Source organism: Pezoporus flaviventris, unplaced genomic scaffold (assembly GCF_033815535.1).
Source record: "Pezoporus flaviventris isolate CSIRO_AGI_PZ_B2104156 unplaced genomic scaffold, CSIRO_AGI_Pfla_v1 ptg000025l, whole genome shotgun sequence".
NCBI lineage: Eukaryota > Metazoa > Chordata > Aves > Psittaciformes > Psittacidae > Pezoporus > Pezoporus flaviventris.
The window spans coordinates 18,321,463-18,335,118 of NW_026892573.1; the positions used below are offsets into that span (position 1 = coordinate 18,321,463).

Here is a 13,656-nt window from a genome sequence, read left to right on the forward strand (position 1 = left end):
ATTTGTTCCTAATGCCTTTAGCCCTATCCCTGAGCACCTCCTAGGCATCAGCTTAGTGGCCTCTGCTAGACTCGCTCCAATATAAGAGTGATTTACAGTACTGCAGGGTGCAAAACTGGGCACAGTAGTTCACATTAAGTACACAGTACTCCACTACTCTCAACAGCCTAACAGAGGGAAGAATCACTTCCTGGACCTGTTAGCTACATGCTTACTCATACAGTCCAGGCAATATCTGACAAACTGAAGAAGCTAAGTTATTGACAGTTCAAGTAGAACAACACCCTGGGAGAAGATTCAGGAAGCCAAAGAACTGCCAGAAGAGCATTCTCCAGCCAATGTCAGAAACTCTAAGATGGACTGTAGTAATTAAGAGTCAAAGAGAATTATCCAGGCAAACACAGGAATTTATGACCCCTCTTTGAGCAAACTTGTGAGAGTTTTCACTAAGCTAAGCTGAAAGAGGACAAAAAAGAAATTCTACTAACTCAAAGGATAAAGTGAAACACAGGCACCATTAAAGAATTCATACAAGCCAAGTATAACTACAAACACACAACATCATATAAACCACATAAATAACATCAGGCTCAAGAATGGAACATTGAACACATCCAGTATTAAAAACTTACTTTCCACGTCATCTTCAAATATTTCTTCTATTATGACATCAGGGCTGGAAGGAGTCTTGGGTAGAGCAGGAATATTCTGCTCGTGTATCATAGGAAGTGTTTCTTCTATTTCTTGAGTATTTCCCACTTTGTGAACACCGAGTTTATTTGCAAGAGCTTTTATTTTACTTTTTCTGTTACATGATGGAAAAATATTCTGTACAGAGTACTGACTATCACAGTCTCGTATTTCTTCTTTGTCATCAAGGATACGAGTGTGTTGTCCATTATCTTCACTGTTTTGGGGAAAACATTTATTTGGAGACAAATTAGTAAAATCCACTTTGTTTTTCCAAAAGCATGTAAGTCAAAGCGTAAGTTTTATTAAGAACACATCACCATGTTAAGAAAGCACCTCGTAAGTGCTAGCTGAAATAAACTGTTAAATATTTGAATACCAAGACAATAACCAGTAATACGATTCTGAAACCTGATTGGCACAGAAATGACACATTCTTGGCCATAGCTCAATACACCCGCTTAAATGATCAGAGAACACAGGCACAAATACTATATTTGCAAGAAAGGTTAATGTGACAGATAGCTCACATTAAAACCAAAAGGGATGTCAGGTGCTTCTGTACAGTTACTCTTCACTGTAATCTACAGGACTTTCAAATATTACAGTATGCAAATAAGCCTTTTTTAACATAACCAGTGCTAACTACAACAGTCCTAACTGCAACTCCATTTTAGTTTCTCAAGTTCTAGTTTCTTTAGTTTAAAGACTCCAGGAAGAAATAAATAAAGGGACTAATAATTGTAATTTTTAAACAACAGCTTAAGTAAATTTTTTTGGCATTTGACAAAAATCAGTATTTAAACTCTAAAGTGGAAAGACTGTAAATCTCAGTATTTTGTTTATTTTAGAGAGCTATTTACACTGACATGAAGTAATTTTCATATGCTGAAATGATAAACATCTCTAGTACATGTAGTATGAACATGCAGATGGTGCTCAGGGACACGGTTTAGTGGGGGACTTGCCACTGTTATGTTTATGGTCAGACTCAATTATCTTAAAGGTCTTTTCCAAACTAAAGAATTCTATGATTGTACCATTCAATGCCAGCCAAAGCTGAAAAGCATATAGTGTAACAAGATTTTGATAACTTAAGTGATACAGTGAAATGTGGTTGGGTGAAACAAGTAAAACTTGTCAGAACTGAAACACTGAGTTAAGTGGAAAGCTGAAAAAGAAAAGCAACTGAAGTTTTGCCTTGTTTCATTACATTCTTAGAAACCCATAAGCACATACAAGTATTTTTTTGTTTTAATCTCCAATACATATTTAACCACAAGAATAGAAGAATTACTGTATATATATATTATTAAAAACATACTTACTGCCCTGCTGTTCCCCATTCAATCCTGCCCAATTTTTTTAACAAAGACATAATCTCATCAGTGTTCAGGATGAATCTTGAAAGAAGAAACATTACAGAAGATGAAATTAATACCTAAATCACTGACATTTTTCAATGTATGATATTTTTCAGGACACTATTAATGGAGAGGTAAAATAACAGATAAACTACCTACTCCATTTTCATTTTTTCACTCCTATTAACAACAGATTTAGTTGCTCATTTATCTTCACATTCATATTTACAACACTCTTGCTTTTTGCTTTCTCTCTCTCAAATGCAGAGTACTCCAACATTCACTTACTTACTGAGTTTTCACACCTACACTCAGTTAAGCTCAATGAAGTTAACTGAAGTCCAAAATGTTCTTATTGTTCCACTTACTGTTACACTAATAAACAGCTATTTCATTGATGAAAGTATTGTTTGAAGCTAACAGACTTTTTAGGCTAGCAGAACTTTAAGTATCAAATTCTTAGCTTTGCTGTCCAGTTATAATAAGCAATTTGTGAAAACTGAAGTTTAAGTAGTCCCAAAAGAAGCATTTAAGTCTTTCCTGAAGGTGAGAAATAATTTTTTGTTTTTTAAAAATCAAGCCATTATTGCCCCTATTAATTTCTGCTTATAAGGGAAAGGAGTGGAAGCTTAAAAGTGGCAGAAATATGTCAAGAATTTTATAAATGCATATATATGTTTACGTAGCAGAAAACCACATGTGCTTTTTCCCCAATACCTCAGATGAGGGCTACTCCATATTGTTAGTGATGAGTTTATGTTCATCTGAACTAGTAGTTCTTCAGTAAAAGGTAAGTGAAGCAGTTTGATTTCTGCAGCTTAACTGTTACACTAACAGTTTCTGTAATTGAGATAACCAGTACATCCATTTACCTCCCAGTTTACCTCCTATTCCAGTTATTTACCTTGGAGATATTTTTTCCTTCAGGCTATTCACTATTGAGAGCTCGTCCTCAACTGGCAGCTTTAAATTATAAATAACCTGAAATTAAGAAGTACAGTCTTAGCTCCTATTATACAAAAAGCACATTTTACAGGCACCTATTATCAGCAACATAACAAAGCCAGAGTATAACATCTTTAATTTTACAGAAAAAAAAAAATATAGTTTCCTCATTAACAGCCAGTAGCCAGGTCTCAATTATGTCTTCTTACGTTGTTAAGACCTAATGGCTAGTGATTTTGTAATGTTAGCATGTAAGCAGAAGTCAGATTTTCCTTTTGTATGAAAAGCTGCTGAGAAGGTGATTTTAAGTAAGAGGACAGTGGTGGGTGCCAGATCCCAAAAGTCAAACTGGGCAAGACAGAGGAAAAATGGCAGAAAAAAAGGAGGCATTAAACTTCTTTTCTGGGTCAGATGAGAAACACTATGTTTCTTCATATGCAATGTGACAACCAGATGCAGGAAACAGAACAGCCTAAAAACCATACTACTTCAAAAAATTATGAGACCAGTTTCTCATTATCTTTCCCAACACAAAAACTACAAAGGCTGCAAATGAAATAACTGGTAGCAAGTTTAGAAAAAAAAATGAAGCTAATTCATATACATCTCATTTTAAATATTAAAATGTGCAACTCATTGCCACTGCATAGGAATACATACATATAATGCAAACATGTACACACACAGGCACACTGCTACAAGCATTATCAAGACATTCAAGGAAGTGTTGCACAAGCTTATACAGAATAAGGCAATGTTTATTTAGTGTAATGAACCTGATGTATCCTACCAATTATAAAATCCTTAACCTTCAGCTTCCGGTACTCACTGAACACTTCTTCCTCTAAGCACTTTTTCCTCTCTCATCAAAGACAGGAGACTTCACAGGATGGATTTTTGGTCTGATACACACGAGGTAGCATGGGTTTCTATGGGCAGCAGGTATTATGGGGGTGAAGAACAGGAGTAAAGGCCTGGGATCAAGAGGATCAGGAGAGTGTGGCTATTAATTCTGGAATAGTTCAGTGAGAGGGTTGGAGAGCCCTGGAGCAGGAAAGGCTCAAGACTCCTAAAGTAATGAGGAAAGTGCCCTTTCACTGATCAGTATCATGCCACAGTTTTCCTGTCCTCCCACTCCATTTGCTGTTTCAGACAGCAAACTCTTCAAGGCAGGGACCATCTCTTTTGTTTCACATCAATCACCAGACCCTAATTTGTGACTAAGACTAAATATAAACTCTGCGTGTGTGTGTGTGTGTGTGTGTGTGTGTGTGTGTGTGTGTGTGTAGAGGTGGGGTAAGAACACACTACTGCTACAGTACTGAAGTCAACAAAGTTGTAAGACACATCACAGAACCGTTCAATCCAAACTTGAGTATGTTCATTAAATTTTTTTCACAGTGCAAGAATGTAACTACCTGAGCAAGATCACAATAGGTTCTTACAGAAGGTGTAACTTTCAACTCCTCTGCAATCCTAACAACACCAATCAAGCACTTTTTCTTCTCTTCAATGACTTCCTTAGCTTTTGCAATACCAGCACTGTAATTGTTGACACTCTTCACTAATTCTGCACATAATTTCTTTTTCCTGTATTAAAAACATGATTTTTCAGAATTTATTATGCCCTCAGCTGTACAAACTTCACCTGAACACACAACTGCCGGTTATACCACAATACAAAGTGGATATATCTCACACAGAAATACAATTTTTCTCAAAGCTTGAAAAGTGGAAAGTATGGAAAACCTTAGATATTCAGAGGAGCCACAAAAGTTAAGAATTCACAGTGAAAAGACAACTGGAGAAACATTTCTGGTTTTATTCAACATTTAAGCACTCTTCCATCCAAGCCTCCTGATACTTTCATGCACACCCAACTGAAAACAGCTGGCTTTTACAATTCAGCTTATTAAGATACTAAACCCAACTCTCAAGAGACTTTCCTGTAATCGTAAGCTTTGACACTCTTCTACCCCTTAAATATTCATTTTTGAAGTGAAGAAATGAAGGGTCACTAGGCTTCTATCAGCTTTAAAATGTGCTGAAATTTAAAAAAAAAAAAAGTTATTCTTGCTGATCCCCCACCAGATCAAAACTGCCCAAAACTGAGCCATTTTGGAAAACCAACATCATCAAGACAAAGTTATTTTTGTTTTTTAAAGAGCAGAGGCTGCATAAGCTAGTTTTTTTCTACCCAGAAACTGAACAGGTGTTATGACATACCCCTATGAGGAATACAATTTTATTTAGAATTCTTTTATTTGAACTAGAAACAACTTCTTGATAAAAGTAATTGACCACTCCATCCTACAAACCAGATTACTACACTACCTTGAGAGCAGAGAAGCAGTAAGTTCATCAAATTTTCTATCTGCAGTTTCTGCAATTTTGTCTCCATCCTGCTTCACTTTCAGTTCCAAGTATTTCAGCATCTGTTTTGTTCAGTATTGAATAAACAGGCATTTATTATTTTTATTCTTTTTTTTAATTCAGAAGAGAAGCAATAAAGAGTAAGACAGTGATCAATACTCTCAGCAGAAAAGAGTGACACCAAACCACGTAAGACACTTAGGAGTGTCACTTAAACCAATTATAGCTCATTAATCCCTTTCCTCGTCTGTTTGCACTGTCTGAAGCCTCATCTCAACTGAGGTCCTTAGATCTATGAGTCAAGAAACCATAGATCTTGAACCCCCTGTCTCACTTTCACTAGCTGACATTCTAATGCAGCACCACACACAGCACACTAAGAGTTCTACCGGGTTTTTTTAAACTCATTGTGTGCATAAGTTTTTTCCCCTGGTAAGCATCAGTTTTGTTACTATAGTTACATTTAATGAAGAGACTATGGAAAAAAAAAAAAATCTCAGTAATGCAGAAATGCTTTGGCAATTCTCTGCCTCTGCTGAAAAGCTGTTGGAAGACCCCAGTTGCACGTGCATGAGTTATTTTATTAGAGCCGCCGAAGTGGTAGGTTTTTATGAGATGCTGTTAGTGTATGAATTAGGTATTCAACATAACTTTAACTGGCAGATTGGCCACTGCAACAAAACAAGAAAGGGAATGGGAAACAGGCTTTAAGTACATGTCATGCCACTTACTAGGCTGAATTTGCTTTAAGCTTTTGGATCATTAAACACTTCTGTGTCTTGGTATCTTAGAATACTCGTAAAGAAATGGCAAAGACAGAACTGTAAGCTTTTCCACAGTGCATTTAATAAGAGTTAAGTTTAAATAAAATAATTATCATTGGTGTACTATAGGTTACTGAGTAAAACCTTTTAACAGCATCATCCAGCACTTTAGGATTCTTCCTATATTTTATACTGTGCATAAAAATACATTACTTGATTTACACATTTTACATATTGTGTCTGTCAGAATTACTACTTCTGTGGTCCATATAATTTCTTTCCCACTTTAACTCCAGGAAGAGGCACGAAAAAACTAAGTCAGCACAGCTGCTACAGCAAAAACAAGTGCTGAATTTTGCCCTGACTCAATGAAAAAAGAGTTCAGTACTTAATGACCAACATATATATGATTCTGCTAAATACATGGAATAACCTATTGACTTTAGATTATGGAGAGGCTCATGTACTTCTTTTACAGACTACTACAGCCTGGAGTTTAAAACTGTATATTATTTCTGCTATAACAGAAATAGCAAACAGTTGAAGGACAAAAAAGGTATCAAAATGAAGGCAGTAAAAGCATGTTTAAATAGCATATTAATGCACGACTACTCACAACAAAAAGCTTCAGTCAAGGACAGAATTTAGTAGTTAATGATTTATTTCACCCACCTCATTTGCATCATGTAAGTGGTGGAGATTACAAATAGCTATGCCCAAAGCTTCATCAATATCTTCCGTAATTTTGCTGTCCTGGGGAAAGATTTGCCAATGAACATGAAGTTGCCTGTACGACTAGAAGACATGGGCTAGAGATGGGCTAGACACATTTGCCATTTTGACAAAGAGGCATTTGATGTGGTTGATTATCTCTGTAAGGCTCCGAGCAGCTCTATACCCACAAACAGGTCGAAATACTGAGCTCACCTGAATTACACCGAACACATTTACGTTGCAGTATTTCCGAAATACGGTTCTAAATTTTTGATTGTTAAATACAGGCAACTTATTTGCACACCTGCATAAACACAAAAAACCCCAAATAGTACATGAGGGAAAAAAAAAAAGATAGTACATGAAGGAAAGCAAAATAAAGTTACTAAAAGAAAGCAAAGAAAACATGCAAGATTCAAGAACGGGAAAACTGCAGCTTAGAAAAAAAATATTTAGGAGTATCATTTGGGGAAAACCAACAAAAATCCAAACATAATAAATTCCCAGTGTTATGCTGATGTGAGAAAGGACAATAAAATACTTGCACATGAATTGGCACAAAAGCAAATGTACATACAGAAATGTCTTTATTTTGTTACTGGCACTACTAAAGCTAGTGTTAAAGAGTGCTGGTTATTTTGCTAAAAGCAAAATGGTATCATGAGCTGGGAAGGCACCAGAGAGTCAGGGATGGTGTTGTGTAAGTCTGTTACTATCAGGCAACCAGATCACCTAGCCAAAATACAAACATCTCTAATTTGTAAAGGACTCCTCACTAGTGTTAAAGAGAACAAACACACATTAGAGAGAAATCCAGGCTTAGAGTTCAAAAACCTGAAACAGTTCTGCATCTGACCAGATACTGGTGTAAGTGAAAGGATGTGCTGCCCACAGTTTGAGAGAGACTCATTGGTCACATACATCATTATGGAGATTAATAAAGATATCTTATCACTTCCATCATTAAAACAGCTTTCCCATTAATGCATCTGCATATATCAGACCAATTAGGTCTCCTTCCTAGAAGGGGAAGAAAACCCTCTTCCTACACTGATTTGGATGTTAACCATATTAGGACCCCTCCCTGTGACAACTATTCTATTTTGAGCAGATGCAAGGAGACATAACAGCTAAAAACATCATGGAGTTACACTGCTCCCTCTCTGTGGTTCCCATTATGATCAATGATGCAGAAATAAAAATAATTCTAAAACTTGAAAGACATGGATATACTCAGTAATGTAAGAAATGATATTACCAAAGATCTAGTAATCATCAAACACTCCCCAAGGAGTCTGGGGAAAAAAAAACCCCACAACCAACTAACCAAATAGTAAGCAGCAGCTAGACTAGGATCTCAATAAATGTGGATTTTCACATGAGATCATTCTCAGTAATTTTCTCAAAAAAAAAAAAGTATTTTGTCAAAAGAAGAGGTGACTACCATCAAAATATTACTTACAACCTCAGACTTAAGATGCGCCAAAGATAACCTCATGATATTTCCTTTAATACTTTGTCAATAGCAAGGTAACATGATAGAGCTTTATTTCAAATACACTTTTCAAAAAAATGTTAAGAAAACCACTTTCAAACTCTGATGGGCACTACAGTAAAATTACTTAAGGAGTCAAGACAAGACACCTGCAAGCTACAATACTTTCAAGGTAACTGTGCAGGACAATGTCCATAGAAGCAAACGGGACTGGCATAGGACATATTAATTTCAGTTTGTTCTGTCATTTTAAAATAACCACAACACTAGTTCATCTGGCCTAAAAATTGCACAAACCTCATTCAGAAAGATCAAGTTAGAAACTTTAATAGAATGTTTCAAGAGAGATCCATTTGTCCGACAACCCTGCTGCCCTGAATGACTTTAAGGATGTGTTGCATAAGCCTTGCAGCTACCTCAAATTCAAAAGAATCAAAAATCCCTAAACCCAAATATTATGAAGCTTCTGGTATTAAGAAAAATTCAAAATACAGAGTTGCATAGTCAGCTGAATATACTAGCCCTTGTCAGCTATGATCTGGTTGGGTGTAACCTGCACTCACTTTGCCAAGTTTTTTCATTCATACTATAGGTGCACATCAATTCTATGAGGAGATGAGAATGATAGCATGTAACTATTAAGGATGCAGGCTTTTGCTTTTGAAAGTGCATTGTTAACTATGCATATATGAAAATAGCAAGTGAGAATATAAGGAAATTTCACATTAACACACCATGTCTGCCGATGGAGTTACAGCTGGTTTATCCCTCAGCCCACCATTTGAAGAAACTGGATGTGTTGTGACCATACAGTGACTCAAGGGCCTGCAAAGCAAAACTTCAAGGAAAAATCTACATATTTTAGCTAAAATACCAATCTTCCCACATATGCTTTAGACACAATTTGAGTATTTCAAAATCTGTCATTAAATACATAACATATATGCCTATTCCTGAAACAGCAGAAATTCACAATGTGACATACTGTGAAATAATACCTCATTTTCAGGAAGTTTCCTTTCTACCAGCATCATCCTAAAATTTGTATTTAGGAACATTTTTCATTTAACAATTTTAGCAAGGCTGACCAAAACCTTAGCCAGGTGGTCATCATTTTATCTTTAGTGATAATAAAATGTGTGACTATCAATGTTCCAGGATTAACTTTTCATTTGTTGCCCATGTATTTTTCTAGGTTGTTAAAATGCTTAGACTACATGGTAAATGACACTAAAGACACCTACTGATAACCAGTTCAAAGTCTCTTAAATGCTGCTGTATGGCCATCCACACCTGCTCTTCTGCAAAGTACACACGGATTTGAACATGCATCAAGACTCTCACTTTAAAAAGCCTGTGTAAACCAGCCTTATAACACGGAGGAAGCACTGTGGTATTCTTCCTGTGCGTGGTTTGTGCTCTCTGATGGACTCTGAGAGGACTTGGAGATCACTGTTGTAGAGCCTGACGGCCATACATGAAATCATAGAATAGTTAGGGTTGGAAAGGACCTTGAGAACATCTAGTTCCAACCCCCCTGCTGTAGGCAGGGACACCTCACACTAAACCAAGCCACCCAAGGCTCTGTCCAATCTGGCCATGAACATCATCAGGGATGGAGCATTCACAATTTCCTTGGAAAACCCATTCCAGTATCTCACCACCCTTACAGGCCCCTATAAGGATGCTGGGGAGGGACTCTTCGTTAGGGACTGTAGTGATAGGACAAGGGGTAACAGGTTAAAACTTAAACAGGGGAAGTTTAGACTGGATATAAGGAAGAAATTCTTTACTGTAAGGGTGGCGAGGCACTGGAATGGGTTGCTCAGGGAAGCTGTAAATGCTCCATCCCTGACGGTGTTCAAGACCAGGCTGGACAGAGCCTTGGGTGACATGGTTTAGTGTTAGGTGTCCCTGCCCATGCCAGGGGGGGTGGAACTAGATGATCTTAAGGTCATTTCCAACCCTAACTATTCTATGATTCTATAGGCCCCCTTCAGATACTGGAATTTCCATTTCATTCTGGACAAGGTTTGCGATGCACATTACATGCACCAATCCCAGAAGACAAATTTCCTCTATCTCCCTTATGTAACATATCTGAGAATTATCTGGGCCTATTCTCATTTGTGTCAACATAAATCACCACAGCTATGGCAGTGGAGAGAAAGACACCCACTTTAAGACTTCAGATTCACACAGGCTAGAGAAATAAGCAAGTGACTGTAGCTTAAGATTATGATAACAGACCACATAACATTGCTAGCATCTAATCTTTATAGCTGTGAACTGGTTATCTAAGCAGAAGGTGCAATGGAAGCAGCACAGGGGTGGAGGTAAGGAGGTGCTTCAATGATACAGTCCTTCCTGGCGCAGCCTGGCATTTCAGTAGTTCTCCCTCTGAACCTTTATCAGGGAGTTACCACAGTGCTTAAAACTTACAGTTCCAAACATTTTCAAGCCAAACCAATCTGCTTCTTGCTGTCTTTCAATGAAATGTTATTTGCACAAGCGTCAAGCAAGCTGTTCCCACAGTACTAGACATCCATACTGAGAAGACATTAAAGAAGTTTAAAGAATGTATTATTAAAAAGAAAGCAGAGCAAGAAAACCAGCTGGAAATGCTTGCTTGGTCAAGTCTTCCCCCATTGTGGCATCTAAATACATACACTCCATCTGAGTTAATAAAGGTTTACCTTGCTAGCCTTTGTGAGTTGCCACTGCACAGCCCAAGTTTAAAATCACTTTTGTTCTAAATTCAGAGGAAAAGAGTAAAGCAAGTTCAAATGCAGGGTTAAATCCAAGTCCAAGTTAACAACAACAACAGCAAAAAAAAAAATTCTGTAAGCCTGTTTTCACCTCTCCCCCTGCCCCATTTCAGTGAGACTAAGCTTCAAAGTACATACTGTGGAACTGAGCGAGAAGAGGTTTAAAAAACAGCTCCCATGCTGAAGCTCTGTAGACAACAGTGTATCTTTGTGGTAAATGAAAAGTATTTCTAGTAAAAGGAATGCTGATTTCCTTTCTGAATTATATTAGTAAGTTACACAATATTGTGCAAAGTGAAGCTAGCTTTTTTTGTTTGTTTCTGTTGTTTTTTTAAATCTTGTAAGTCCTTTTATTTGGGAACTGACAGAGTACTTTGTTTTCTTTAACTTGTGTATGTGCCAGTTACTTTCTTGGACATTTTGTGCAAACAAGAGGGTGGAATGGAACTGGCAACATGAGGTATTAATGAGGACTATAAAAATAAACCTTCCTAAAACCATATCTCAGGCATCAGATGCACTCTACATAGCCACACTGTGCAACCATTCGTGCTAGCAGGGGAGCACGTGGTTATGAAGTGCAGGCTCTTAACTCACATGGGACCTGATCTTGCTTTAATCACTTTCAGTAAAAATGTAAAAGCTCCTGTAACATCACTATTTCAGACTACCACAGCGACTACAAAACAGAAAGCTTTAAATCAACTTACTTCTGCAGAAGAGAGGCCAAAAAAAGTGGTGTCTTCATCCTTCACATAATCATGCAAGGCTGTAAAAACAAGCATAGGAAACACTTGACTATCAATGTTGTTAACTGCAAGGCATCTTAATCAGTAAGACAAAGAGGAATGACAACCAGAGTAGTCTTTTAGACAGTATCCATGAAGTCAACAGGAATTTGTACATCAACTTTTGTAATGACAGAATTTTAAAGCTAGAAATATAATTCCAGATAAACAGATCTGGTAGTTATCTTAGAATTACCAAAAAAAAAAACCAACCAACCAAACAACAAACAACCCCAACTTACTTGCATTTAATATTTACTGTATTATCTGCATGATTAGCTACATTACATTGCTTCTACATTCAGGACATGATAAACTCATTAAAGGGAAGGCAAAAAGGCAAAAGAAAACATGCACTCAAAACTTGTATCTATAGGAGAGGAAAAAAAAAAAAAGTGTTTAGTAAAGCATCCATTAAGTTTTACGTACTGACCAGGATTTTGCAACCCTCAGAAAAAAGCCACTCAAGCAGAAAATCCCAGAAAAATGAGGCTTCTTTTTAAACCAAACTTTTCAGTAGCTTTGTCAATAACAGGAAAAAAAAAAAGGTATTGATTGCTCTTGCTAAGTGCTGGAAATGTAGTAAATAAACAATGCATTAATCAAATCTGGCAGCACATTTGTTGTCTTAAACAGACCATATAAAATATAAATTTATAGTTAACACTGCATACCACAAAGTTGTTGGAAATAAGATCCAAAAGCTTACCTTTCACACTCACAGCTTTTGACATATGACAGAAAGCCCTGTTTTTCCAGTTTGGTTCTATTAAATCCTCTTCTAGTATCTTAAGACGATGCCTTCAGAAATGGAAGTAAAGGTTTAGGATCATTAGGGATATCAACCAAACACAAATTCTGACTTCCAACTCTTAGAACTATATCTGCCTACTTTTTACCAAGTGACTTTATGGAGAAAGTGCAGTTAATTAAATGCATATAAAAAAAGTGTTACCCTCTTAACTGGAAAAGTGATTTACTCCTATGATGCTTAATTCATCATCCATGAAGGTGGTACTAGAGCTTTCAGACATGCACCATTTAAGGTAACTAGAACCACTATTAATAAACTGTTTAACAGTCAATGACATTCATTCTACAGTTAACTAAAAGTATATTGAGTAAACAGCGATTTACTTACTTACATACATACAGATCAGTATGCTATAGTGGTAGCCAAATAACTCAGTATTTGAAAGATGCATTTAAAACAGCTTTTCTCTGAACTTACTCCAAGTGCTAGAACTTTCCACAAATTACATTTTACACCCACACGTAACAGAAAACTTAAATGCAACACTACAAAATACAAACATTATTTTCTACATTTCTTCAATAGTATTTCCTGGTAATCATACTGTCAGAGCTTCAAAATATTAAAGCCGCCACAGTAATCCCATCTTCACATACCTTACAGCTTTCATTTTTCTTCTAGGAAATTCTTCATTACCATCAGCCATCAAGAATTCTTTCCTTCTACTCACAATGGTATCTGGCTTTAAAAAAGTGACAAGATTTTCTAAGACATACACATTTCAACAGTTGAACCAACACTACAGTTAACATTCAAATGAAAAAGACAAAATAAATAAAACACATAAAGGGTTTTTTTTTCAGGAAAATCCGATCTAATGCAACAAAACATTAGCCTGTTCTGCACTATCCAGCTGCTTCACTTCACTACTCTATCCATAAACCTTACCACTGCCAGACACAGGAGGAGACAACACTACTGGTCCTCAGGCCTTCTTCCTG

At 36.7% G+C, this 13,656-nt stretch overlaps 1 protein-coding gene across 1 annotated transcript in view; it reads right to left on the minus strand.

The window, feature by feature from the left end:
* The window catches only part of RNF17 (ring finger protein 17), a 48,948-nt gene extending 35,515 nt beyond the window's left edge, over nucleotides 1-13,433 (minus strand). Inside the window, exons 1-11 of the mRNA XM_061457727.1 lie at nucleotides 13,312-13,433; nucleotides 12,611-12,702; nucleotides 11,824-11,882; nucleotides 11,042-11,097; nucleotides 9,080-9,170; nucleotides 6,809-6,889; nucleotides 5,334-5,434; nucleotides 4,418-4,589; nucleotides 2,959-3,035; nucleotides 2,019-2,093; nucleotides 633-907 (exon numbers count right to left, since the gene is read on the minus strand). Of these exons, the coding sequence (XP_061313711.1) occupies nucleotides 633-907; nucleotides 2,019-2,093; nucleotides 2,959-3,035; nucleotides 4,418-4,589; nucleotides 5,334-5,434; nucleotides 6,809-6,889; nucleotides 9,080-9,170; nucleotides 11,042-11,097; nucleotides 11,824-11,882; nucleotides 12,611-12,702; nucleotides 13,312-13,361 (1,129 nt within the window). The 5' untranslated portion in view covers nucleotides 13,362-13,433. The remainder of the gene's footprint in view (nucleotides 1-632; nucleotides 908-2,018; nucleotides 2,094-2,958; nucleotides 3,036-4,417; nucleotides 4,590-5,333; nucleotides 5,435-6,808; nucleotides 6,890-9,079; nucleotides 9,171-11,041; nucleotides 11,098-11,823; nucleotides 11,883-12,610; nucleotides 12,703-13,311) is intronic.
* Nucleotides 13,434-13,656: the final 223 nt, after the last annotated feature.